Source organism: Corvus moneduloides, chromosome 6, assembly GCF_009650955.1.
Source record: "Corvus moneduloides isolate bCorMon1 chromosome 6, bCorMon1.pri, whole genome shotgun sequence".
In the NCBI taxonomy this organism is placed as follows: Eukaryota; Metazoa; Chordata; class Aves; order Passeriformes; family Corvidae; genus Corvus; species Corvus moneduloides.
The window spans coordinates 37,447,623-37,473,880 of record NC_045481.1 but is presented as its reverse complement, the minus strand read 5'-3'; the positions used below and the strand labels follow the sequence as shown (position 1 = coordinate 37,473,880).

Genomic DNA, 26,258 nt, shown 5'->3' with positions numbered 1-26,258 from the left:
AGGAGAATCATTTAATCTGGACAGAGTGATTATGCTAGTATGAACTCTTCAAGCGAGTTCCAGTGAAGAGGGAACTTTTGTCATCTCTGCAAGACTCTCTAGAAGAGAACAATACCTGAAAGAATCTATATTCCTAAAAGCTTAGTCTTGATGACATGCACGCATATTTTTGGATTAGCCCTCCCTGTGTATTCTTTGTGAATCATGGAAGGTTATGTCTTAATTCTTTAGGGGTTGACTGTGTACATCAGGAAATTTTTAAATCCATTGAAGGCTTACTTTTTTAATGCTTGAGAAGATAGCATTCCATTAGACATTTTACTGACATTAAAAGCTTATTTGTAAAGATGTAAAGGACAGGAAACCAAACATGAATGGTAGACATATGTAGACAGATAATTATGCTTAACAGCTGTACCTAGAAACTAGGAGATAAATTTTGGGATTTTTCTTAAAAATTGCTGACCTTTGGAGGAAGGACAAACAAGATGTTTATCAGTCTTCAACTGGCATTTAGGGAAAGCTGGCATTCATGGTACTTCACATGCCTTCTCTCAATCCTATTTTCTCAAGATTACAAATATTTGTAAATAAACCTTGTACACGTTTCTGGGAAGGAAAATTTTTATTCTGTGTGTCACTGGTTTATAAATCAGTTCCCTGATACTGTTCTAGGCCTTTGAAGAAATCCAAGGACTGACAGATCAGGCAGATAAGTTTCTTGGACAGAAGACATTGCTGACACGCAAACGAGATGGTCTGATTCGAAAAGTATCCACGCTTTCAGGTGAGACTGGTTTTGGATGCAAACCCTCTGTAATAATGAAAGAAAAAGCTTTTAGGAGTGAGAATGGGTGGAATAATTGGTGGATCCAGGTGCGTCATTGGTTCGCATGAAGTTCAGACTCATGGTGCCAAACAAAGTTTGATAAAATGGCTTTTGTTTTCTGTGCCTAAAGGATGTGTAGAATGCTCTCTGTGCTGTGAGCCACAGGCTTGGGTTCCTTTGGAAGGGTGGGGTGATGGTGTCACTTCATTCTGTCATTGGTCACTTCCTGAAATGCCCTTTCTGCTCTGCCCTTCACAGTCGCACACAGCTGTCTTTGGTCGGTACTGAAAACTCCCGACTCCTTGCATAGCTTTGCAAATGACTCCTTGTGCTGCTTTCCCAAGAACCAGTGCTCCTAGTGGCTAGAAGGCATCAGCTTTGTACACAGAACAAAACTGCAGTAGATTCTAAGCTGCTGCTCATCCAGACATTTCATGTTGTACTTACTGTGTCGTTCTGTCTCATTTGGAAGTGTAGGAAGGCTGTGACACGTTTTCAACCAGCGCCAAAACGTGTGAACAAAATACTCTTCCAATCGTCTTACAGTCTGGGAATATAAACAGGAGAATACCTGTAAAGTAGAAATGAAAGATACTTAAATCTTTTGTACTTATGTGAATTGGTTCATGCATTTATGAGGTATTTTATTTATAAAAAGTAAAAAGTCTTTTAGTGAAGTCTAGTAATTCAGAAATATATGAGAGGCCTTTTGAGCAGATAATGAAAGTAAATAACTTCACAAAGTAGTTATCTGATCTTTTGCATTCCTAGTGAAGACATCAGATTTGATGAGGAAAAAGTCCTCTCTCAAGACAATTAATTAAATATAGACTTAATTAAAGATATACCATGATGTTAAAACGTAAACGCTAGGCAGAAAACAAGCTAGTGTAGTTACTTGAACTTTGGTCATATTAAACTGTGTGCATATGCAGAAACCAGATTATTTATAAAATCTGTGTGTTTGTCCAAGGTTAGAATTTTCATGGCAGTGGTAAACTGTATGTGAGTTTGCATTCAAATGTCATTTGAGTAACAGGATCCCTGAGTCCAAGAAATGTCATGCCAGGTAAAGGTAACATTTTGCCCAGTAGTTGTATGCTTATCGTTAGGAGAGGTGGGAGGATTTTTTCACAGCTGTGAGTGTTTCAACTAGAACTTGTTCAGCAAGAGCCTGTGCTTGTGCTGGATGATTTCTGCTTATCAAAGTGGCAGATAAATTCTAAAATGTGTGGAGGTTTTTGAAAGAAAAGAAAAATTGGAATAAATAGGTAGTTGCTTCCCTCTGATACTAAGTGTGCTATTTACTTGGTGGGGATGATGGTTATCTGTTTTATAGTAATTGAATAATGTCAGCTTAACAGGTTATTAGTTCTGCCTTCAGCATTTTAGTTTTGGGAAGAGAGTTTGAAGGTAGGCTGACTGTCTGATAATTTTTCTGTAGGAAAGACAGAGGAGGTTGTCCTGAAGAAGCTGGAGTATATTTATGCTAAACAAAAAGCAATAGAAGCACAAAAAAAGAAGAAAGAACCTGAGCCACAGAAACCAGCTGCAACCTCAGCTGCAAGCACCCAGCAAGGATCCTCTGCTTCCACCAGAGAGCCAACCCCAATAGCGATGACAAACAGAAGGGGCAAGCCATTGATCCTTGCAAGGAGAGGAGTCCGGGCCACAGGTGGGCCAAAAGTGCTGCATGTTCTGCATCAAGGGGAGACAGCCATTGAAGCAGCACCCTGTGGGAGGGCAAAATGCCAGCTGGCTTGTGCAGGCAGCCTCACTCCTGAAACAGAATTGTGCATAGGACCGGGAAATGTCCATATGATAGGTGTGGAAACCACTTGCTTTCAGTAAGGATGAGACCAGCATGGCTGAGGTCTTCAGGTGAACATGACTTCAGTTTCAGAATGATGGGAAAAAAATACTTAACTAAGTTGTCCTTTGATCTAAAGGAGTTTCACTGCAATCCAGCAGTAATTTCTGAGAGTTGAGGTGGTTCTTTTTCTGCTGACTCAAAACCTGAAGTTCAACCCCCAGAATGCTGGAGTTGCTAGAACAGACTCAGTTTTTAAAACCTCCCTCCTCAAAAAGCTAGCTCTCAGTATGGTGGAGGCTTGCTCTTAAGTTAAATGGCAGAGTTGTCAGACACTGGAGAGTTTTTTGTAGCTGAGGACTTGTAGAGAAGTGTTCAACATTTGTGGAGATCTTCACATCATAAATGTAGGAAGGAATGAAAGAATGACTCCTTCCAGAGCTGTACCTAATGCTGGATTGCAGGGTGCTGTTTGCCATCAGGGTGCTGTGCCAGAATAAATGAGTGTTTTACACATTTCTTTTCTTGCAGAGGACTCCTCAGCCTCTCTCACACTCACTGCTGCAAGCGTGGTGATGACTCCACAGGGGCAGGTGCTTACGCTGAAGAGCCCCCTGGTCCCAGGGCAGGTGGCAGCTGTTCCTTCCACACTGTTGCAGGCTGAATTAAAGCCTCGAGGGGTCGGTACTGCCATGACAACACAGCCAGGTAGGATCATGTGAGATGATGTTAAAGAAAATCAGTATAATGCTGTTCCTAGATGTGTAGAGCAATTTATGAAGTAACGTGTTATTGAATTTTTGCTTTAATATTTCAGATTTTTTACAACTTGACTGAGGTAGAACTTTGATAAGAGAGATTTGATGTCATTAACTCAAACTTAGTTTATCAACAGGTTAAGTAAAACATGTTAAATTTTTGCTATTCAGAAATGAGGGAAACATAGAGAATAATTCCTAATCACACAACCAGTCTGCATTTCTGTTTCTTCTACTTTAAGACGTTACTATAATGTAAAGTCTTGCCTTGAAGTGCACAGCTCCTGTGTTCCAGGAGTATCTGAAGTACCTGAAAGTACTGTATCTGAGTATCTGAAAGGCTTTGGTTTCCACTTCATCCCCTCTTCCGGTTTTCTTGGATAAGGTATTACTTCAGTGATGATTCAGCTGCCAGGATCAACAGTTCCTGTCCAAGTAAAAGGAATCCTTACTAACTCTACTGTTCCTATTACACTGTCAACTGTTGCTGGAACTCCAGCGCCCTCAACAGTGGTATCAGCTATGGCACCCCATTCAGGTAAGCTCTTTGTTTTTCATGGATCTTTGTGCTTGCATGCAGGGAACGTTATCCTTGCGAAGCTGAAGGTAAACTGTTTTCTCACTAGGAAGTAATGGTAGGTGTTATTATCTGGCTGTTCAAAGAAAATCACTATTAAATGTTTTGAACAGTGTAGAGGGGCCTCTAGGAGATTATGGATTAGAGCTTTTTAAGTTTCCTTCATCCCACTGAGCGTCCTTGCCCTCAGGAAAGACAGAATAAGTGGATACTGGGTTGTTTGTGTTGTAATGCATCCTACTGGGGAAGCTTCAGTGCAGAGTGGTGATGGGACTGCTGAAAATCTTTGCCTGTAACATCCAGGCTCTTATTGTGGCACAACCCTGTCCCATACCCTGCCAGCTCTGCTGCCCGTGGGAGGGCTGTTTTTCAGAACCCTGTGCTGTACATTGGATCTAGGTGTGGGGTGGTTCCTGCCAGCAGGGTTCTGCTTGCCATCTGTTGTGCTAAAAGCAAGCTGCTCACTTCCTGCGTCCTTGTAGTCATTTGGTCATAATGAAAAAGGAAAGTTCACTTCAGATTTGGGGCTGGGAAAAATCTAAGTGCTGTTAACAGGCAACAGCTTGGAGGCAGAAAATAAGTAATCATTTAGTCCCTGGAATGCCTCTGTAGTGCACAAAACCAGTACTGCAAAATGCGATCATAAAAAGAAAGGATGAAAAACAGTAAGAGGGAAAATTCTCATTCTGTTTGCCTTGTGCATCACCATCAGAACTGTAAGCATTGCAGTTAGTTGCACTGGAGCTTGCTCTTGTTCCACAAGTTGAAAGTTAAACTATTGGTGTGTTAAAGCTTCACTTGACAAGAGTTATGTAATTAGTTTAAATTGCAGTTTACTTGAGGAAGACCTGAAGGTGAGCAAATTATGCTTAGTTAGGAATTAGCTTGCAGTTAACATGTATCCTGATGGATGCTGCTTTGTGTGCTTTTGCAGAAAGCGAAGATTCATTCATGATGCCAAAGATTGTTAATGTGACATCGCTGGCTGCTGAAGCAAGCATGAATCTAAACCCAAACCGAAACAAAAATTCTAATGTAACAGCAGCTGCAAGTACTCCAGCTTCTGAGCAATCCTTGGCTGTAGTACCCCTTGAACCTATGAAGAGTGACAGTGTCCTTTCAGAAGAAAAAGCCAAACCATGTCTGGGAGACAGTGGCACAGATGGAAGAAATACCGCAGGTCCAACAAAAGTTTTCTTTGAACATAAAGATGGCCTTCCACAGCTCTGGAACGTACCATGTAAAAAGGAACCTTCAGAGTCCTTCAGCAAACAGCTCTGCATTGGTGAGTTTGTAGGAAGCCAAGCCAGGAGGAAAGATGGTGATTCCGGAGGGGAAAGATTAAAATGCAAAGAATTGTCATTCCGCAAGCTCCAGATCAAAGATTCAAGGATAGAAATGGAATTGAGGAAAGTAGCATCGGCAATGGAGGAAGCAGACCTGGATACAAGTGAGATACTGAGCAGCATTGAGGAGAGTGATGACATGGATGAAACCCTCACTTCACTGCTCAATGAAATCGCCTTCCTCAACCAGCAGCTGAATGATGATGCTTCAGCCATGCCAGAGCTGCCCAGTGCCCTCAGCTCAGATTTCTCTCGTAAAGATGCAGAGGCTCGTCGGGGAACAGCCAGTGATCTCTCCTCTGCAGATGGGTCATCCTTCCAGTTTGGCCATTTGGGAGGCAGTTTTAAGGACCTTTCTGAAGTTCCAGAAGGTGGTGGCTCTTTAAGCCCTCTCCTGTTGCACCTGGAAGATGATGACCTTAATGATGGGGACAAGAACTCTGGGGAGCCTTCATCTGAGGCAGATGTCTTAAAGATAGTGATAGGTACTGAAGTGAAGAAACCACTTTCCAATCTGTCCATAACCAGTGGTGGGAATGGCAAAACAGTAACAGCCTTGTCAGATGCTGCTAATGTGACTCCACCAGTTTTGCAGATGAAGACTAATCCGGAAGCCAGTAATGCTGACACGTCATGGAGGCCCATGCCCAAGCTGGCACCACTTGGTTTAAAAGTGGCAAGTCTGCCAGTGGACTCGGAAGGGCAGAGTAATAAGGTGATGCCCTTACTGGCACCTGTAGTTGCAAAAGTGGCACCTAGTGGGGTAAAAAATTCATCACCTGCAACTCTTCAAGAAGGACAAGATAACAAAGTGATGCCCGCATTAGCACCTGTGGTTGCAAAGTTGAATGCTACTGGGACCTTGCCTTCAAATTCAGCAGGAGGCAAATAAGTGCAGATATTTTTTATCAGACTGGAACAGAGGTCTAGAGCAGTGTGAGCCAGTGTCATTGTTCAGCAGCCTCCATTGTCTGCAACACTTGTTTTCTGTACGGCATCAGCACTGTGTTCATCTGAAGGGCAGGCCCCAAACTGACAAATAAGTGTTGTGAAACTTTAAGCATGTTGATATATTTTTACCTCACTGTTGTATTCTGGGTGTTCTCCTTCCCCTTCTCAAGACAAAAAAGATGATCTATAACCATTGCTGGGCAGATGGTATCCTTCCAGGATTGGGTTTTCACAGAAGTAGTTTGTTTGTCAAGGGACTGAGAAACTGAGGCTGTTGAAAGAGACTTGTTCTCTCCCCAGTAGGGAGGCAGCTATCATGTTGGGGAAAAAAAAAGGATTGTTTGTTTTTGTACCAGGCAAATTATCTATGCAGAAATGGCATTGTTCACATTTGCTTGTTTTAATATTTCTGGAATATGAGAAATGTGCAGAAACCAGGTTGTAGTTACTCTCAAGGTTGATACCTAGAGCAGCAGAAGGGAAATTTGAGACTGGAGGGGGCTGAATTGAAAAGGCTTTTTCTTTGGTGCTAGATAGTTCTCTAGCAGACACTTTTTAAGAGCTTATGCACAGAAAAATTTTAATAAACATTTCTAACTTCCACTGCTTGGGGAAGAAAAATATATTTCCCAATGTAATTGGAAGTAGGACAGTATGTTAACTTTAATAATACTGCCCTCACTTTGACCTCCTGCCCCCACATGAATATTTCCCCCTTTGATGCTTAGGACATCTGTAAGGAAAACTTGCAGAGAGTTGAAAGAAAATGTGGGCACCCTATTGCTGCATCTTTAAATACATCGCTGAAGTAGCTCGAGTGTTTTCCCAGGTCCTATTTTCTTTCCTTCTGTCATTCTTCAAGATGTGTGTGGTGGCTGGGAATGTTAATACCAAGTACTGCTTTGTGAAAACGCAGAATGCTTTCAGGAGTCTTGTAGCCTGGCATAAGTGAGCGAGGTGTACATGTGAATGTAAATATGAAAATATGTATATAGCTTTCCAAACCTTTCATTTCTTTATAAATTCAGGAAAGGTACTCAGAGGTTTCTCACTGCATTTGCACAAGCTGTGTATAGCAAAAAGTCAGCAAAAATGCTCATTACCAGGGAAATAGGGCAGTATTGAATCACAAGATGTATTTTTATTCTTCTCTGCCACTGCTTACTCAATAACCTGTAGATGCTCTTCACTGTTCAGCTGTTGGATGTGAGGGGCCTGCAGACTGTAAAGATATTTATATTTTTGTACACAATTTCTGTTTTCATAGTTTTCTTGACAAATGAAGTTTTCAGCCTCGGAGAGATGATTTGCTAATGAGTGTATACACAATCTTTTCCTATCAAGTTTGTAAATATAAGTTACGGTGCGCTTGGGGGGCTTCTTAACTGCTCTGAAAAAGTAAAAAATGTTGCCGTGAAAATTATACAGAATTTGATGGTGCATTCTGTTTTATGTTTAGGAATGTAATTCCTTGTCTTAACTGTTCTAGCACAGCAGCTGGGATCACCCCCTGCCCTCTAAATTACCCATCTTCAGTGATGCAGTAATACAGGAATTCCATCCTTCCAGCACTGAGGTTGTGCAGGTGCTGTGAGTGATGTTCTTCCACAGTTAGGGAGCAGTGTTTGTACAACCATACACCCTGTGCAGTATGCTGCATCTTCTGGATCCATGTCTAGGTTAGATCTATCAGGGAATATAAGTACCTTGGGTGTTTCCTCATCTTTTTGTTATTTATATTATGCCACAGAGGAGAGAAGCCCTTCAAGCTCAGTGTGTGTAAAGTTACTCCAGAGACTACATAAAAAAGATTTTTCACCTGGCCATTCTAAGCAGTGTGTTTTAAAGTAGTTACATACAACTCTCTATTGCCTTTTGCATATTTACTATTCTAATATTTCATACAAGTCTCGCATTAATGACGTGGAAAAGAGAGTTTCGGTCATTACGAGAGTCCTGCAGGATGTTACAGTTGTCACTGACTGCCTTAGGAAAGGAGATTTACAATCCCAGTAAGTACTTAGACATATTCTTTGTTAAGGAATTTTGACCTTATTTTAAACTAGTCGAAATCTGGAGTAACTAAATTATTTTACTAGCACTACATCAGACTTAAATGTATTTACCTGGGAATCTGGTTCTGAGCATTTCCAATAGGCTGAAGTTGCTTATTTTTTTAACTTGTGGCAGTTTGTTTTGCCAATAGATTTCATTCCTCCTGTGTGAGAAACAGCAACAAGACATGTGCTGTGATAACTTTTAAATTCCTAATCACTGACCCTTGTTTCTGCACCTCACCCTTTTATGGTTCCAAACAGCCAATTTTAATTAGCACACAGAATTGTGTACTCTCTGTGGGACAGAGAAGGCTGTAACATGATAACCGATCGCACATGATCTAAAATAAATGCTGTACTTTCGAGGATGTTCCGTTCATTATCTGGTAGTGTAAAATTTCTGGATGTGAATTTACGGTTTTGGCACTGGGCAGTAAAAAAAATTTTACTGCAGTAAAAAATGTACTGTGTCAAGATGACAGCAAAACCTTTTGGTCCCTAAATGTTATTAGTAAATTAACTAAGAACAGCCCCCAGCCTGGCTGTAAAAGGTGGCATTTGTTGCGGTTCCAAAGAAGATCTTTGATGGGTTCTACCAGCCGGCAAAGCATGTTTGAAATGCTCTTGGGTTTTGCTCGTTTCACTGTCGTGTGTCTGCAGCACAGTATTTTGCTATGGATTTAAATGCTGACTCTTTGCTCTTCCCTTAAGCTCCCAAACTTTTTGAAAATGATATATACTGTCATTTGAGGCAATAATCATAGAATATGTCACCTAATGAGAAGATTTTGGAAACAAGAGAACCAAGGAAACCCCTGCAAGGCGCACGCTCTCGCTAGACCAAGAGACCTGGAGATTTTCTTTGTTTTTTTACACATCTGTAAATAGACTGGAATGTTTTTAAGAATATAATGAAATGTCAGATTTAGCTTTTTTCCTTTTATATATTAAAATATATCTTTCCCTCTTTTTTGCTTTTGAAAAATTGATATTTTTGTAGAAATCTAACAGTACAAGACTCTTACCTGTATGTGAGGGACAAAGTGTAAAACTAAAATAAACCAATCAAGGTCAACTAGAAACTGGCTTTGAAAGTTTGTTCCAGGGTTGAGAGAGGGAGCAGAAATGATGTGGTGGTGTGCTGTTGGTGACAGGTGGCACTGGACCTGAGCAAGTGACACACGAATGCTGTGAGGCAGAAGTTTTGGCAGCGCAAACATCTGGGTTTTGGTGATCAGACAGCTCGGAGACTTCTCCCTTCAGTCTTAGCAGTATGCAGGAAATGGCATCGCTTGTAAGAGGGGATTTTGACTTGCTAAGTGCGGAAAAGGTACCAAAGGGACTTTATTTTTGATGAGATGCATCCTGAGTAGGAAGCCAAGGGGGTTAACATTTGATCATGGCATAAAAAGAAAACTAACCCGAGAGCTGAGAGATTAAGCCCACAGAAAAGCATTCTCCAGATTCCTTACCCCAACCCCAAGCCTGGGTTTATCCTTTGTATGGATTTCCTTTAGAGAAGTTGAACGCGAGGGCTGTCCTAATGGAAGAGGTTTGCACATCTGTCTTCAAGTGAAGTGTCAGAGGAGAGAGGCTTTTTAAAAAGAAATAGATAAAATGCTTGTAGCGAGTAGCTGGCTGTTGCTTCCGTAGGCAGTAAATGGAAGATAACACACTTGCAAGTGTGTGGGGGTTCATTTGGGGTTTGTTGTTGGGTTTTTTTGTTTTGGTTTGTTCTGGTTTTGAGTTTCAGGTTAGTTTGGTTTAGTGGTTTTTTGGTTTGGTTTTGGTGGGGTTTTTTTTTTGTTGTTCTTGTTTTTGGTTTTTTGTTGTTTTTTTGTTTTTTTGTTTTTTTTGGTGGGTTTTTGTTGTTGGTTGCTTTTTTGGAGGGGGGGTGGGGATTTTTTCTTTGTTATGTAGTAAATGTCTACAAATGAGAAGTTAGTTTTACAGACCTGAGAAGAGAAAATACAAGAAAATACAATGAAGAGAAACACTGCACATGGGGGTAAGCAATTGACTGGAGAAGAGATGTCACAGAATTTATTTTTATTTAAAGAGGAACATCAGACCTCACAGGAAAGAATGAACGTATTTTTTCAAATTTCTCATGCAACCCTTCAGCAAGGCCTCATCCTATTACTCCTTATTTTAAAGGTTAAAGTTACTTCTTGGAATAGAAAGGAATACAAGCATAAAGTATATCCAGTCAGGCTTGCAATGGAAAGAACTTTCCAATAGAGGCCAACAATCTGTGCTGGGGATCTGTGTTTTCCAGCATATTTGTCGTGTTCTTGGAGATGCAGATGGTGCAACAAATAAACTCTGTTAACAGACAGGGAAGTTACAGGGAGCCTGTGCAATAACTGATGCTAAAGTCAGATTTGAGTCCATAAATGCAATCCAAAAATGTGCAGGAGCAGTTTGTGCATAATTAGCAATGAATGGAATCTCAATTAATAACTGTCATTTGGGGTCGTGGTAGTGGAGGAATTGTAATGCCTTTTGTTGTCACTTAAGCTCAGTGCCTCATCTTTTTGCCCTTTTAACTGCTGCTACAGACCAGGAAGGCATCATTACACCACTGTGTACTTGGCTGTTCCTGTTCATTTGGATTTTGTGTTGCCTCAGCTCGCACTTCAGTTGTCCATCTTGTGTCTCTTGGGAGTTGGAGGTGACAGGTGAGAGCTTTTCATTCTGTCAACAGAATTGTACCCCTAGAAGGATTTAGTCTCCACTTGCTTGAGTCTTTTCTGATGAAGAGGAAAGCCTCTGTGTGTCCTCCTGACCAGCCACCTGGGCCTCGCAGGCTGCCAGGACAAACCTCCCGTGCAGTGTTTGAAGCAGCTGGGAAGCCCTTTGCCCCAGGCTTCCAGCCACACAACCTCCCACACACTCGACAGCATGAGCATATCCTGGTGCCAGTGAGGTCTTTGGGACCTATGGTTGTCTGTCTAATCCAATTATGCATCCAGCCCAGCAGCCTGGGCTGTCGGGCCTGTGTTGGTGTGTTTGGGAATGTCCCTGCTGTCCCCTGTTTTGGTGGGGCTGCTCTCTAGCAGCCCCTTGCTGCCGGCAGAGTTCCTGTGACACAAAGGAACCTCGAAGACCTGTCCTTGCTGTAATGGTGGTCACTTACCTGGTTCATCTTGCTCTTGTGAGGGTTCCCTGTTTTTTGCAGGGCTGTCAGCATACAGGACTGTGGTTCCTCGAGGTTACAGCTGTTGCACCTGGCTCTCTAGTGAAAAGCAAATGCTGGAAATCAGAGTGGAGGGATTTGAACCCGAAGGCAACATTTCACCCATCTCTCTCTGCGTTCCTCACTCATCAGCTCAGCATGGGAGTAGCTGCTGGGTGGATCAGATCCCTGCCTGTGTAAGATGTGGATGTGATGGGGGTGTATCAATGGGCAGTCACAGCTACGTGGGTGTGAGCGGGAGGGCTGCAAGAGCAGGGCTCGGTCTCTCTGCCAGCCTGCTGGGACCAGCTCCGAGGAGGAGGAGACAGGCTTTCCTGCTGCCTTTGACTTCCTTTCCCGTCCCTGGCGAGCGCAGGGCTCCCTGTAGTTCCCCCGAGCGGCGCAGAGCGGTGCCCCTGGCAAGTGCTGCAGCGTGCTGTGCCTCGTGGGCTGAAAGCAGGCAATTAAATAGCAGCTAAAAAAAGATCCGCAGACATAAGCTGTGTGCCATTTTTAGTGGCTTTCAGCACCGATTAACTCCTTAGACAACAGCTGTATGAAACAGCCTGCCCAGCTTTTCCCGGTCTGTCCCTCTGGTCAAACCCCGGCCGTGCTGGGGCAGGGCTGTGGCTGCCCCCAGCAAAGCAGCAAAACCTGTGGGTGTACAGCTCTTCCCTGGCTTCTCCAGTGCACGGAGCTATAGGGCACAAAGCTGCTGGGCAAGGTCTGTAGGCTTGCCTGGGTCTGCAGAGCTTACATGAGCAGTGGGCTCCAGTTTGCAGCTGAGGCTACTGAGCACTGTAAGGATATAAAACTCTTTATGCCCCTGAGGTGCCACTGGTCCTGGAAAACGGACTTTGGATCTCTGGACTTCGGAATCCAGTGACCTGTGATTGTTATTAGACAAAAACTGTAAAATAACCCCAGTGTAAATACCAATCATCTTAAAAAAAAGAGGCCAGAGTTTGTTTTTTAAATTGTGCTGGACCCAATCTACATAAAAAAACGTTAAGTGAGGATGAATGCATGACACAAGCTCGCTAGTTTATGGAATAGCACAGTGTGTTTTCAGCCCATAGGGATGGGATGACTGATGACCCCCACGCTTCCCCTGGACCTTCTGCAGTGTGAAAATATGATCAAGACTTGTTTGATTTGTAGCTACTTGACTGTTCTGTTTAACAAGAAGTCCATTAGCAGGACAGTAAGAGCTTTACAGGTGTTTTTAGGACAGCACAGCACTGTCCTCTGAAGGCTGTTGCAGCAGCACGTGCCGCTGTAGCCTCCATTTCAGTGCCTGGCCAGGATTTCCTGCAGCAGCGAGAGGAGAAGGGTGGGTCTGTACTGGAGCTGACTGAGTAGTTTGGCAGAAGCAGTGGGGGAAGCTGCTGCCAGCTCTTGCACCAGCCATCCCTTGCTGCCTTCACAGTGCCCTGTGTGCCAGACCTTCTTGCAGGAGCTGCACAAGCTGCTCTTGGCCTGAGAGGCAGGGGCTCATCTTTCTCCCCTTCTTCCACCAGTCCTTCTGCCTGCTCCGGCCTGGACCTCTGAGCCCCATCCTCTGTGTAAGGAAAAGGGGCTTAGACCCTGCTGCTTCCCGCACTGCACCCTGGCCTGCCAGGACACACACACACACACACACACCAGCACCTCAAACCCAGGCCTGCGGCTGCACTCGCCTTCTGGCGCCAAGGCAACTGCTAAGCACATGCTGGGTTTTCTCTTCTGAAGAGCAGCAGTGTCATGCCGATCCCTCTCTGCTCTCTTCTGCTTCCCTCTGGCTCACCCTGCCCTCTGCATGGCTGAGGGCTTGCCAGCTGTGTGTTTTATTCACAAAACATGTTCTAGCCTCAGATGTCCTAAAACAGCAGTAAAATTTTTGAAGGGATCCTGGAATTCCTTGCTGAATTTCTTTTCTCCTGAAGGAAAAACCTCAGTGGAGACAAGGTGTCTGGTTTCTTTTGGTATCCAATGAAGGCTGGAGCTGTTTGTGTAAACAGCAGCTAAAGGTGCCTCTTCCTGCAAGAGCTGCTTGTTGCTTGGCACGGGTGAAGTTGTGCTGTCCTCAGCCACGAGCCCTTGGCCCCCATGGGGCCACAGCTCTTGGTTAGACAGCCTTGTCTGTCCCTGCCTAAGCCTGAGGCATGGGCAGCACTGAGCTTTGAAAAGGTGTGAGCTAATGCTGTGCCTTATTTCAGAGATGTGCTGGACCTGGATGTTACTATAAAATGTTATGTAGCTAGAGTAAAACATGATTTGATCAACCTTTGGTGTCCCTTTGGGGCCTGGCTGGAGCTACAATTGTATGCTCAGCCTTGGAAAGGCAGCAGGGCCTGGACAAGGTTCCCTCTGTGTAAGATGTGGATGTGATGGGGGTATCAATGGGCAGTCACAGCTACATGGGTGTGTGGGCAGCCCTGTGTGGGAGCAGCACACTGGGATGGGGGCCTGTGGGAGTCCCACAGCACGTGCCCCTTGGATTCAGGGTGGGGGCAGCTGCTGGCTTGGCCAGGGCTGGCTGGGTTTGGGGTGTGTGGGAGGTGGTGGTGTGGTCTCTCTGACGGGGAGATGGGTTATGGGGCTGGATCACTTCAGATGGGCTAAGCTTCAGCAAACTTCAAACACATGTGAAGGTTTCCACATATGAGATGGATAACACAGCAGTACAATTTTCCTGCTCTGGTTATTTTGATACCTTTTTTAATGGTGTAGATCTGAGGTGATCATGTTTTAACTTCTGTTAAGGTGACTGGATATAAAAGCACGACAGAAAAAGGAGGTGGTGGCAAACCTTTTGCAATAACAATGATTAACTCCTGCTCCTCAAGCAGTGTCTGCACTTCTAGATTAAAATGGCTACTTGGTTTTAAAAAATGGCTCAATCAGACTTGCAGCTTGTGACTGCTTTTGCAAAGCTTTGAATTGGCTTCCTCAGCTTTTGAATGTAATGTCCATGGCAAAAAAGTCTCAACCCACATATGTTTTGTGGCTCTGACATGTGGGGCAATCAACTTGAGCTGGAAGGCTTAGTCTTCAGGAAGAAATTTTAATAAACGGCTCCCACCAGGCGAGCTGAACTGATGGCAGCCACAGTGGGAATTGTTACTACTGTGCTCCAGTGTAGACAAGGCCTCATTGTCTGGCTTTGATGGGGAAAATGTCCAGTTTCACAAAGTTTGCTGAGCAAGGGAGAAAATAATTATATTGCAGATCAGCTTACAAGGGGCACATTCATGTTTGAAAGAAAACTTGATTTTCATAGGGTGAGGAAGAAAAGCATAACTGCCAAAGGAAAAAGCCAGCGGCGTTGGTGACCTACTAAAATTGCCTCAAGTCAGAAGTTATTCCTGGCTGAAGGTGGGTCCCAGGGGGCTGGATCCCTGGCTCTGGCTGAGAGGCAGACAGTGGAAGTGGGAAGTGTGCAGGAAACCAAGCAGTCCTGTGCCTCTGAAGGTGCTCTGTGCTGCTGGCACTCGGGTGCGAGGCGGACGTGGCAGAGAGCAGAGCCCTTGTGTGGCTGGACACAGAGCTGCTGCTGCAGCTGCGCCGCCTCAGGCCACGGTGCTCTCGTGTCTCCAGGCTCCCCCATGGGCACTGCCAGGGCAGAAGCTGGGGCAGTCCCACATCCCCATCCTCAGCCTGCTGTCTCTGGAGCCTGCAGGGGCTTTGGGCAGGCCAGCACAGTGTATCCCCCATGGGTCAGACAGCCCTGCCACCACCCCGGGTGTGTGACTGGCCACAGCAGCACCACTGCCTCGAGTCTGCCCAACTCCCAGTTACTGCAGCTGAGATTTCATTTGCAGTATTTGAGCAAAATATGGGATGCGTTTCGCTTCGTGTGCTTTTATTTAGGAAGACCACAGGGCAAACAGTGCAGGAATATGCTTTACAGCACGGGGCTGGTTGTGCTGAGCCACATGAAGCTGGCCCTGGCTGCTGACTGGCTGCCTCCCACTGGCACTGGGAGTGTTTGCTGAAGACATTTTGGTTGTCTCCCCAAGGGGGAGGATGTAATTATCTTCTTTTTGCAAGATTGCATGTAATTTTCTCTTCAGTGCCTTAAAAAAAAAAATTGAAGCAGAGGCAGAAATGAACTGTGCAACAAGCTGATAACCTATTAATTCTTTCATTAGATTGAAAGCAAAGCTCGAATGAATCTAGTGCTATAAATCTTGGGGGTTTTGGAAGCATTTCTCTCAAGGAAGCGTGCACTCTTCTCTTTTCAGGAAGCTGCAACACCAGCAGAAACCCAGTTTGTTGTCATGGCAATGTCAGTAGTTGCCTCCTCTGTATGCCAGATCATAGGCACTCACAGGATCATAGGAAAATTCACATAGGAAAGGCCCTCTGGAGGTTTGTAGTCCAGCCCCCTGCCCAGGGCAGGAGCAGTCATGAGATTAAACCAGGCTGGTCAGGTCTTTCTCCATCCAGGACTTAAAAACCTCAAGGGATGGAGATAGTGCCTCTTCCTGGGCAGCATTTCTAGGCTGTTGCTACCAGCCTTCTAGCCTTCCTAATTCTAGTCTTTCTGAGAATAATATTTGGGTTTGCTGTGACTTTGGTAATTAGTCACCGTGTTTTCTGTTTTTCACCACCGTGAGAGTGTGATCTGGCTATACTTTTATACTCCCCTCTCAGTCAGTCGTCCTGCCAGATGACTAATGGGCTGTGTTTTCTTGTATTTGACATGGTTTTCTGCCCGCATTTGCACTGCTTAAGGAAAGCATCCCTAGTCAGACCTGTATTTGCACGTTAGCAATGGGAACAAATGCATCCATCCATACACATTAAACGTGCGCTTGAGTGCTCTTCAGATAGACTTACAAGCATGCAAATGTTGCCATTAATCCCAGTCCTGCTTATTTGTTGTCGTGTATGTAAAGTGTGCTGGACTGAAGAAAGGAGAGAGTGTGTGTGTATGTGTGTCCTTGTCCTGAAGGGCACCCTCTTGCCAATTCTCTTTTAACAGGATTGTTTCATGAGTTTTGTGTTCCACTCTCCTCCTGCTGGTATCGTATTTAGTGTACCACGTCCTGTCCAAGGACCAACTGCTGTCCAAGGTTTGTCTTGTTTAATTGAATTATGGTTGCCATGGGGAGTGGAAAGGTCGGATTTTGTTCTGTGTGGTGAATTTTGCAAGCCAAAGTATGTTACAGAGGAAGAGGAAAACCTGGATCTCAAAGTCTGTGTCAAGGAGCCAGAGGTTAAACAGAAGGGATTTAAGAAGGGGTTTATGGTAATTTGTTGCCCTACTTCCCAAGGAAATTACATTCGAGCGGTACAAAATTTAGGCTTATTGGAAAACCCCAGTTCCACAACCAAGTGCCACAGCTCTTGTGCTTATCTCCATGTCGTCTCCCTGCTTGCAGCTCTTGTTGTGCTTATCTCCAAGTTGTCTCCCTGCTTGCTGCTGCTGTCCCAGTCTCCCCTGGGACCGAGTTGTGCTTTGCCTGTTAACACCTACCAAAGTCCTCTCAGAGTCGTTTCTAGAGAACCAAGCACAAGCAAAGGGACTGGACATTGACTGCATACTCCTAGGTAGGGCTGGGCAGGATACCAGCAGTGGGTCAGGAAAATTACAAATAGATGCCGTGCCAGCATTTCTGGTATTTGGTTTCCAAACAGCATGACATGTAGTTTGCATTTCATTCCCTGTGCCTTCCTCCAGCATCTCTGAGGTGAGAGGATGGAGCTTGGTGTTCAGGGATGCCACAGTGCTAAGCCCTATTTACAGGCTCTGTAAGAACCCCTGTGGGCCTCGTTACTGACCTCTGTGCCAACCTGACATATGGACCCCAACACAGCCCTGCCTGCAGGAGGGGGACACAGAGATGGACACCCCAGTGGGAAGCAGCAGAACATCTCTGTGGGAGGGTCTGGAACACAACAGGAAGTTTTGGAAAAAGCTCTCTTGCAAGATTTTGTTTTGATATTTACTTTTGTCTTTTAAGGATGTGAAAGGTGAAAAATAGTGCAAGTAAATGATACATTCATGAGATGTTTCCCTCCAAGCAGGAGTTCATGAGAACAGATGGGGAAATTGAGGCAAAAAGCAGTGCCTGAAACCCGTCCAGCTGAGTATTGCCCAACAGCATGAGAGATTTAGTGAGGTAATTTGAATGCTCTGTTGCATTTGATTTTCCACTCTTCACACTTCAGACCTCATGGGGAGGACAGGGTTGTGACATGAGAGGAACTTTAGAACATCATCACCGTGCTAAGTGTGATTGTGGGAGACAAAGCGAGCAGCTGCGAGAACTGATACAAATGGGTGGGTTTCATGGCTTGTGATATAACGCTTTGACATCACTTGCCATCAGAGGGACTTTCATATTTGCTTGCTCACAGTTTTTCTCTAGTTCTTTAATTTTGCTAACAGTAGTAATAATAAAAGGCATCTGTGGAGGCCATACAGCACAGTCAAGCTGTAAGATCTGTCATGCCATGTTTTTCTCAGGGCAAAATCCAAAGCTGCATGAGTTCTGGTTTACATTGTCATCTTGCTACAGAGCACCAAGAGCAAGACTAACTCCAGCCAGGGCACTGCCTGCTTTGGGCTTGTAGAAGATATTCATGCTGCATTGTTCTTATTAATTACAGCTCTCTGGAAACATGAGGCATAGGATGGAGGAAAATGAAACAAACAGGCTTATTTAGGTCAATTACAAGAGTACAGGCTAATTGCAAACAAAGTGGTAAAACAGGAGCAGTCGAGGCTCAGAGGAAAACAATGTGAACAGTGACCTACATACTCCTGGGGAGCAGGGGGAGGTTAGACAGCAGGCCATTGGGAACACCAGCTCAGCAGAGAGGGGTTTGCAAGCGTCTCTGCTTTCAGGCCCCTGGGCCAGGGCCAGCCTGTGTGCTGAGTGCCATCCGTGCAGTCTGTGCAGAGCTGGCCTAAACACATAACATTCAGGGAGACATCAGCCAAGCGATGCAGTGGCATTGTTCCCATGTGATGTTTAGCCCCATAGAAATCTGCAAAGTCTCTTCTGTGAGGGCAGAACCTGGAAAATAACTGCTTTCCATTGCAGAACAGTCTGGGAGTGAATATGGTGTTAGTTTGTATGCTCTTGCTTACGCTGCCAGAGGGAGGACAAGTGAAGGACAATCAGTTGCTTAGACACATACTGAAAACCCTATTTTGTGATCCCTTTCTGTGCCTGTAACAGTAAGGAGCTCTCTCTAACCTAACCTGGCCCAACATAACGTAGCCCAACCCAGCCCTTCTACAGTGAACAGGCCTCTGGGTGATCTTAGAGCAGTCAAGCAGCAGCTTTCAGCCTCTGCTCAGTGAGCCCTTGCAAGTACTTTTAAGACATTTGTGGAAAGTAGCTCTTCTCGACCACCTTTCACAAACCCTTTAAGCCCACTGCTAACAAGATGAAGTTTGTAGATGTTTGCACCCCCACTCACTGCAAAAGGTTTATGGGCCCAAAACTGGGAAAAGTATAAAGTGATTGCTCTAAGGGAAGCTTTTATCCTTCCTCACAGAGTTCAATGGTGATTTCATCCTGTGGTATGTATTTCCAGAGAGCAGTAATTAGGGAGAACAATGGAACACAACTCCTACAAAAGGGAACAAGGATTTGGCATCCCTTATTTAAGTACCAGCTGAGTCAAATGCTTTCCTATCATGTGGTTTTCAGCTCTGGAGTCCCCTTGCAAGTAGGAGTATCCAACATCCAATCTCTGTGTGCCTGCCAGCACTGGCACCTATCCAGTCAATGGGAGACAGCCTTCTCCTATCTGCATGGTGCTGCTCTTGTCTCTACCCACACCTAAGGTCCCATATAACTATGCTCTAAAAAGGGCAGAGTTCATGCGACACTGGAGTCCCACCGTGGGCTTTTGAGACTGCCAAACCATTTGGTTCTGTGTGTAAATGGGCCCAGACTCTGTTAGATCTAAACTCGAAAGGACCCCTGTGGATTAGCCTGGGTAACGTCGTGGCTTGTCTGACCAGCCAAAGCCGTGATGGTGGCGAGTTCACTGGCCCCAGGCAGTGTCCAGGCTGAGTTTTGCCTCAGTACTTGATATATGTCCTCCCTCATAACCTCCACGTAGCCAGCAGGAAGCACAACACGTTTACATTCAGCAGCTACCGCATAGAATTCTGATCCCTGAAAAATGGACAGCAAAGACAGGTCCTGCTTCTGGTGGAAATTTAATAGGGTTGTAACACCATTTATCTCCCTCCACAAGCTGGCTAATGCACAAATGTGTGGGCCAGATCACAGCTAGTGGGGATAGGTGTTCACACAACTAGCGTTGAACTAGTGGAGACTGGAACAGAAGTAGTGGGGACTGTGGCCTTGCTCTTGAGGAGCCACTGGCCCCTGCAGTGCCCTGCCAGGCCTGCCTGCCCCTGCAGCACTCAGGAGGTGGTGAGGCTCTCCTGAGGGCCGTTCACCACACATGCTGCCCAAGGTGGCTGTGGGAAGTAGAGCAGCCATTCATCCAGGCTTCAGTCAGCTGGCACATAATTTTTTTATCAATCACATCTGCCACGCCACAGCAGGCTTGGAAGCACACCTCACTGCACACTGGAGGCCCACGTGCCTCAGGCACCAGGTGAGTCAGAACACAGCCTTGCTTTGACAGCTGAATGGACACTTGTGTGCACTTCGCTAATTATGTTAAAAATAGTTTTAATTGAGGGCATGGGTTTTGTTGATCCCTTGAAATACAGGAGTGAGACATAAGCAGACTAGTTCACCTGTTACCATAGCAGAGTCAAAATTTAAATGGATTTGTAATTTTTTCCTTTATTTTAGGGGACATTCTTCTAATTCAGAAAAAAAGTGAGTATAGCTGAGCCTGGGATTTCTAAGTACATCTGTGCACATTTTGTCTTATTACAGAAACTATCAATCCTTAGTGGACACAAGCCTTTTCTAAGCAGTAAATTTCTATCTTCAGCTGGACTTTCTACACTGCACATTTTGTTTGTACTCCCCATAGTTTCTCTTTATCAGCACAATTTCCTGGCAACCAGCTGAATGGCATTCATGCATGTATATTTTTCTTTTTTTTAAAGCACAGCTGGGATCTATGATATAAGCATATTCTCCTTGGATGCATTATAAACCATAGATGTCTACATGACTTTTCCATGGGAACACATGAAGAAAAGGTCCTGTGTAACTGCTGGCTGAATTCTAAACATTTCAAGTCAGGTACCAGGAGCCTGATAAAAAGACCTAAGATGTGGTTGGAAACAATTTCCAGAAACTCATTCTGCTTATCCCTTGTAGCTGTGGCAATAAACGAGAGAGAGGAAGGACAAAGCTCACTGCCAGAAAACAAGTCAACAAAAGCAACTAACTCTGTTTGGGTTTCATCACCTGATACGCTGTACATTGAGCTTTGGAGGCCTCTGTGTGTCCAGAAAAGAATTCTCAGCGCATTTTGCCAGGGCAAATCCGTATATAATTAAGAGGTTAATAATGAAATTATTATTAAGTTCACAGTCATTTTCTTAGTTGGAGAGAAGTTAAATGTGAAGTGCACTCTATATACTGCCTGGTAGCTGCTTTTCTTCTCTTACCCTCTCTCTACCTGTCTAGTTTTTCATATAGTTATTTTTATTCTGGACTAGACCAAAGCTGTTTATCCTTCCTCCTCCACCCTCTCTCCACATCTGAGTGCCTGCTGTTCACTGTTCTAACAAGAAGTCAACAGGAGGAAAAAGGCATAATGACCCTGCTGAATCAACATCCTGTGAGGCTGAAATGGTAGTCATTATCCTAACTGGAAAGCACTGCTATGGTCCTTGGGTAGGCAGCTCTTACAGAAGAAGACCAAATGCTCTTCTTCCACAGAGTTTAAAGTTTGTGGGAAAAATGTGTTCTCTGCTCTTCACTTGGCCTGAAAGCTGCTCAGGAACGTAGCAGTGAGGGTGTGGCGCAAAATGTCTGTCCCCACTATTTTTGCAGGCACACGTGAAGCAAGGTCAACCCATCTTCTGAGCTGTGTGGGAGCTCTGAATCTGCATGAGAGTGACGCTGGTCCCTGACTAACTCACCTGGTTGCTGAGCTGGCCTCAATTGCTCATGCTGGCTGCCACAGCTTCCAGTTTGGAGATCCCTCTAGTACCAGAAGAGCAGGTCAGCTCCAGCACACCAGTGTCTGAAAAAATGAAATCCTTTCTTGGATCTGTTTCTCTGACTAAGAGAACAAATTTAAAATGGCAAAACCCCAAGATGATCAAGCTACCACTCAGGGGCTTGGCTGCAGTGTGGTATCAGCACATCAGGGTTTCAGAGGCACAGAGCACTTTGCAGCCCCCATCACACAGGGAGCTTGGGAAGCACTCAGTGGATGCAGTCATGGGATATATCTGCCCTCAGCATGTCAGCACAGCTGGCTGGAGACTCACCTCACGTTCCCTGCCTGGCCACAGGTAGTGAGAAGAGCTTTGTAACGAGAACAAGTTCAAGGAAAGGTTTAATATCACACTGAGAGGGCTCATGTAGCACTTCTACTCTGTTGCTTTGTGTCTTCTTTTATGTTTTTTGTTTTTTTTTTAACATCATATTTTTAACTAGGAAAATAATTTCTTTTTAAATCACTTCCAAAATGTTCCTTTTGCTTGGAGTTCTACAGGATTACAGAACTATTGCAAAATGCTATTTCTTAGAAAAGCACAGAGGATTTCTGCAACAGAGAATAACATTTTCAGATACTTCATTACCTAGTGCTTAAAAATATGGCATTTAATTTGTTGAGGCATCTGTTCTTTCATTATTTAAAGCATCCCTCAGAAGACTTCTTTAAGAACACATCATTCAAGACCAAATGCTGGAAATGCCAAAGATAAATGACATAATTTATTCATGGTACATTATCCTTTCTGTCAAGGAAGAATTCATGACCTCTAGAGTGAAGCTGAAAGCCCTGTTGCTTTTGGTTATCATTAACTGATGTCAGTCAAGCCTCTGCCCTGTGGAGATGGGCCCTACAGGAACATACTGTAAAAATACAAGCCTTATTTGGAAATAAAGGTAATATATGAGGAGGCAATAATGGCATAACAAAAGAAACAGCAGCAGTCGCTGGGGTGGGTGAGCACACAGCGAAGTGCTTGCCCCCGCACAAGCCACACACAGACCTTAAATGAGCTTTGGCACAATGGCCAGCAGATTACCAGCTTGACTGCTGCCATGGGAGAGCTTTTGGACACCATGAGCAAGAGCAACATCAGGAGGCTTGTCATGGAGCAGCAGGTTTACCAATTGATTCTAGACATGCCATTGGATGAAAAGCAGTTTCTCCATTTCAAGTGGTTGGTATTTATTGGAGGATAGGGCTGGGAGAACAGAATTCATGCAGGACAGCATCATCTTCTCTGGTTTCATTCCAGCTAAAGCTCCAGTAGTTGTAGAGTCAGTGCAAGGGTTTTGCACTAACCTTTCACAAATTTGATATTACAATTGGAAAATCATATACCTCTAACAATGAAACAGGTGTGTGGTAAGACTTGTACTGCAATACCTAGAGGAAACTGGTGTTTCCTGCCTGTTTCCCTTTTGTACTATTGAGATCAAAGAGAAAAAGAGCAAGTGTTTTTATTAATGAAACCATAGAAAAAGTTTCTTTAAAAAACACTGCCAAGATCTTTTTCTTTAGGACAAAATGAAAAACTGTGACATTTCATGTTGCTTCAGAAATAACTAGAAAGGTAGTATGCTTTAGTCTGAAAATCAGGAACATCCATTCCCTGTCCCAGTTCCTTTTCAATGAATTTTGAAGTCCAGTGATGTTTCAGAGTTAGCCTGTCTCTTCAGTCACTTCACAGACACAAAGAATTGTAATCACAAATCACATTATGCTGTGCTCAGCTTCCAACAAAAGACGAACAATTCTAGTTGCTTTTAAACAGCGTCTCCCAAGCATACATCTCAGCTGTCCTTTGTTTTCAAAGACATCCCTCAGTTCTTTCTCAAATGTATGCATGTTTCTCCCAAATGTGATGACTCTGATGTTTTAGTGTTGAACAGCAGAAATTTAAGAACTACTGACTACATTTTTTTTCCTGTGCAATGCCAGGTCCCAGTCCTGTACAGGCTGGTGCACATTTCAAACTCCATATCCACTGTGAGTAGTTCCACTCACTACAGTTGATAGCCTGGATAAAACTAAGCATATGTATAAATCTTCACAGAAGAGGGATTTTATTTTTGCTGCAGCAGCAGGTCTGGTTTCCTTCATGAGTTTCTCCTCACCCTTAGCAAAAACACACTGTTATTGAGCAATAGGACAAGAGGTTTGGTAGGAATGGACAATATTCACATTTTCTAAGAGAATCCTTTTCTTAAGTTCCACCTCTTGGATTGCAGACCACGTCTGGGGCCGAAAGCTAAGACACATATATGATTCCATGATTCTATACATATACTCTTAGCTTCATGGACTTCAAATACTTTTATTTTAAAAACAATTGCAACATTACCAACTCTGACAATTTTATTGTAAATCTCACAAAATTTGGTATCTTTCAAAAAACCATAATTCCCAGAACCTTGTGACAGTTTGACACAGCAACAAGCATGGATTTCTCTATGGCACGTGTATCCAAACAAAAATTATCAAAGGTTAGACACTGACATTCTAAATTCACTTCCTGCAAGTTACTGATAGAGATTAGAAGGATGTCCTGTTATGCCTCTGGGTGTTTTCATCAGTTTATGCAGTCTGACCAGACAAACCTTAAGATCCTAGCCCTGCAAGACCTTGTGCCTGCTCAGAATCCCACTTGGAATGCAAACAAACTTTTCCTGAAATTCTGGTGGTGCAGGTTCACACAGTCACAAGCTGTGATGGTGGCAGTGTGCTGGCCACAATGGGGAAGACCATAACCCACGTGGGTCATTTGTCATGGTAAATCTCTGCCTGAACTTCAGCAAATTTTCATGGCCTGTATTTTTGGAAGGATCATCTCCAATTGCTGAATACTCTGGGTTTGAATTATCACTGAAGACAGGGCAGTCACCAAAGACAGGAAAGGGAGCAGGTCACCCACAGTAGGCAATAGGGAGCCAGAAAGATACTCCAAGGACATAGGACAAATTGCAATAAATGTCAGGGCATGTTAAGGAAGAGGGAGCTAGCAGGACTTTTCCATGCTATGAAAGGCTGGTTTCCTTTCCCCCCTTTAGGGCTGTGGTGTGACCAGTGTCGATATGCACAGTCTCTTTGAACTGAGAGAGGGAACTACATCCTAAATGTATGCCCTCTGACAGCAATTCAGCCTTGCTGGCTTGTGAAATCTGCCTCCCCACCTCCTCTCACGTGCTTAGTAGCTGCCATGGCATGGTAGGGCAGCTGTCTCTCTTCCCACTTGGAAGCACAGGAATTAGCATAGTGGCTTCTGAACTTTTCCACAGGGAACAGGTACTAGACAGCTCCAAGGCAAAACCCTCTTGCTGGCCTGAAGTATATTTGCTTCTAGGCTCTCACCTGCTAGGAGCCAGCAGATGTCCAAATTTCTCACTCCATGGGCGTCTTGATGTGCCAGTGGGCTGCCAGCCTCCTAGCAAAACCTTTGAAGAGCTGAGAAGGAGCTCCAGGACTTCATCATAGGTGGAAATCTATGCAGTGGGGTCCTACCATGCCATTGTATGGTTGTGGACTCCCGTGGTCATCCAGGAATACCCAGCTCAGCTGCTTATGGGTTTGGCTTTGCCAGCAGCCTCCACACCACCTGTGTGAACATCATAGCCCCAGTAAAAGATCCACACACTAGATGTGAAGTGTTGGCCATCCCACACTGTGGGGGCACAAGCTGACATCCTCTGTCCCCTCTCCCACCCCAGAGCAGCAGGGTTACACAGTCCCACGGTCCCCTTCCCTGTCACTTCCCCACAGGGCTCGGGTCGTGGCACAGGCAGGATGTGGTGACAAGCCAGGAATGGCCAGACAGGTGTGTGGGGCAGTCAGGACAGTGTGACACCCCCTGCGACAGCAACACCCCCAGGCACGGTGTGACGACCCACCCTGAAGGGGTAGGAAGCACCCAAGATTTGTCAACGCTTGTGGTCGAAAGAACAACCAAAGTCAGAGGGTCCACAAACAATGAGGTTGGAATTGTAGACACACTAATTTGCACCAACAGTTCAGCCCAGTTAGGAGACCAAGATGGGTTAAATGACATTTGTTGTCATCCTACCTCTTGTCTTATGTATGGCACAATTTTCCAAATTCCTGGTGTTACTGTCCAAGGCATGCTCCATACTTGCTTAGCTATTGGTGGTGGTGTCAGAGTAAGGGTAGTTTGGTTATTCTTGGGAACGACTATATTAAGTTTGGATGTTAAGCCAACACGCGTTCCATTCTGCCAGAGACACTACAATAACAGGTTCAACCAGGGAAATGATGGACAGGGTTACGGGACACGATGGAGGCGGGGGCCGCTATCATGGGCCCTGAGGGGCGGCGGGCACGGCAGGACGGGTCCCTTACGTGCCTTTGACCTTCTCCCGGGTCTCACTTGGCTCGTGTCAAGTCTTTGCGGAGATGCGCCCTCGGGTCCCCCATTAGAGCGCGCCGGAGCCCGACCAGTGCCGGCGGCCTCCCGAGGCCCAGCGCAGCACGGCCGCTCCCCGCACAGCCCAGCACGCCCTCCGCGCCGCGATCCCTCCGCCAGCGCCGCCCGTCTCCCTCCGCCGCCCCGGCGCCGCGGTTTGGCCCGCGCGGGCCGCCGTAGCGCTGCCGGGCGGCCGGGCCGGGGCCGGGAAGCGGCGGGGCG

At 45.0% G+C, this 26,258-nt stretch overlaps 1 protein-coding gene and 1 long non-coding RNA gene across 15 annotated transcripts in view; one reads left to right on the top strand and one right to left on the bottom strand.

Annotated features, from left to right (window-relative positions):
- MGA (MAX dimerization protein MGA) overlaps window positions 1-9,410 on the top strand; it is a 59,003-nt gene extending 49,593 nt beyond the window's left edge. For all 11 annotated transcript variants that reach the window (XM_032113424.1, XM_032113427.1, XM_032113426.1 and 8 more), the window contains 5 exons: window positions 676-787; window positions 2,274-2,504; window positions 3,171-3,347; window positions 3,783-3,935; window positions 4,909-9,410. In XM_032113424.1, the coding sequence (XP_031969315.1) occupies window positions 676-787; window positions 2,274-2,504; window positions 3,171-3,347; window positions 3,783-3,935; window positions 4,909-6,212 (1,977 nt within the window). In that variant the 3' untranslated portion in view covers window positions 6,213-9,410. The remainder of the gene's footprint in view (window positions 1-675; window positions 788-2,273; window positions 2,505-3,170; window positions 3,348-3,782; window positions 3,936-4,908) is intronic.
- On the bottom strand, window positions 782-26,150 carry LOC116446145. 4 transcript variants are annotated; one of them, XR_004241061.1, is made up of 5 exons: window positions 25,680-26,150; window positions 24,971-25,214; window positions 21,537-21,640; window positions 11,468-11,566; window positions 782-1,400 (listed from the first exon to the last, which is right to left on the bottom strand). It is a non-coding gene; the product is annotated as an uncharacterized LOC116446145 (long non-coding RNA). The 4 variants fall into 4 exon arrangements; XR_004241063.1 differs by lacking the exons at window positions 782-1,400; window positions 11,468-11,566 and adding an exon at window positions 15,330-15,564; XR_004241062.1 differs by lacking the exons at window positions 782-1,400; window positions 11,468-11,566 and having other exon boundaries at window positions 20,258-21,640.
- Window positions 26,151-26,258: the final 108 nt, after the last annotated feature.